The sequence below is a fragment of the Dendroctonus ponderosae genome, unplaced genomic scaffold (genome assembly GCF_020466585.1).
Source record: "Dendroctonus ponderosae isolate FM_Combo_2020 unplaced genomic scaffold, Dpon_F_20191213v2 Dpon_F_20191213_1, whole genome shotgun sequence".
NCBI lineage: Eukaryota > Metazoa > Arthropoda > Insecta > Coleoptera > Curculionidae > Dendroctonus > Dendroctonus ponderosae.
This window is the reverse complement of record NW_026017110.1, coordinates 24,112,709-24,114,208: the sequence shown is the minus strand read 5'-3', so window position 1 is coordinate 24,114,208 and position 1,500 is coordinate 24,112,709. Positions and strand designations below refer to the sequence as shown.

The following is a 1,500-nucleotide window of genomic DNA, read 5'->3' as shown; positions in this document are numbered from 1 at the left end:
GAGTAATCCGAGAAATCAGAGCTAAAGGAAATATTGTATCTGTGAAAATAAAGTTTTTAAAAAGGAAAATTCAAAAGTCCAAAATATAACTCATGCATAAATACGGTTTTTAGAAAGAAAAGTTACCGACTTTACCTCAAATCAGCAAATATTATTAGATCTCGTTGTATGAAACCAGTCAATTCGTTTGCAAAAGCGAAGCATTATTATTGGAGAAACTTCCAGATAAAGATGCTTAAAAAACCGCGAAGACAACATATGAGCGTAAAATATACAAATTTGTTTTTCCGAAGTCGCAGCTTGTTCTCAAAAGCAAACATAGTGAAACTGCAATATTTGCTGTGAATACCAAGTAGTTCAGCATATTTCTGTGCAAGTGTATGGATGCGATTCCCTGCAATATTCCTTAAACGCTGATGGTTCAGACAATGCCACCGAATTTATTTATACATGTAGCATTTTCATGATGACCATTTCCCATAGATTGGCAAAATATGTTTTTCAATAGAAAAGTAAAATAATGCAAGCAACCTTTGCAGATTTTTTTGCTTTGCAATGCTTTAATAGACGTGCAACAAATTTGCAAAATATATTCAGATCCCAATTACCCAATTAAACCCATCTCTATTTACATCAGCAGACTCCCACATAAATTAATTGCAAGACTGTAAATATTAGATCTAAAATAATCTGCAAATTCGCTACCAACCTGTGACTGTGAATTTAGCAAAATCCGCCCACAAAATGTTATTTGTCTCTTAAATTATCAGTTCTAACTGCTTCTAATGGTTTCAATAAAGTTCGCTCGAAAGTTGGTAATTACACTGACTATTTAAATCAACTGCCCTGAAGCTTTGCAAGTTGGGATTCGTGGATCGCTTTTTCCAGTAGTTTAATGGAGAAAAGGCTACTCCATATGGAATACTCCATTTCATTTCGTACCTGTCAAGACTCATGGCCGTAAGAATGGGTGCGTTTCGTATTTAAAGCATGGGTGAAACGAAAGTTGAGTAAAGAAGACACGACGGGGGGCATCCGGGAAAGTTCTTCCAAGTAATATATTCTAATTTAATAAACTGAGCCTGCGTTGAAAAAATGGAAAATAAATTAAAATACGGCAAGTTTTGACCCGGAAAGTTGTTAAAAGCAATTTAAGAGTAATGAAATTCAAATGCAAATAAGACCCGCACAGTTTCGTTTTACAATAAAAGCCAGATGTGACGAAGACCCAGGGGCCTTTAATATTTTATGTCATCATATTAATGTAATTCGAAATTCTCTTTGAGAACCTAATTATTCCTCAAATCCGCAATGTTACACCTGCACAACCAAAAATAATAAATATGTTGTTTTTTTTGCCTGCGATCTAATTGCGTTATTATAAACCTTATCGTGTCGTGTTAGATTTAGAGCTGTAGGATATGACAATGATCGATTTAATGGTATGTAACGGTGAAAATTGCGTTTCGGTTTTACCCAAAAAGTGGCACATGGCGGAAT

The 1,500-nt window shown here is 34.7% G+C and overlaps 1 protein-coding gene across 1 annotated transcript in view; it reads right to left on the bottom strand.

Annotated features, from left to right (window-relative positions):
- LOC125502586 (oxygen-dependent choline dehydrogenase-like) overlaps window positions 1-956 on the bottom strand; it is a 4,737-nt gene extending 3,781 nt beyond the window's left edge. Inside the window, exon 1 of the mRNA XM_048661202.1 lies at window positions 824-956. Coding sequence (XP_048517159.1) covers window positions 824-956 — 133 coding nt within the window. The remainder of the gene's footprint in view (window positions 1-823) is intronic.
- Between the last annotated feature and the right edge of the window lie 544 nt (window positions 957-1,500).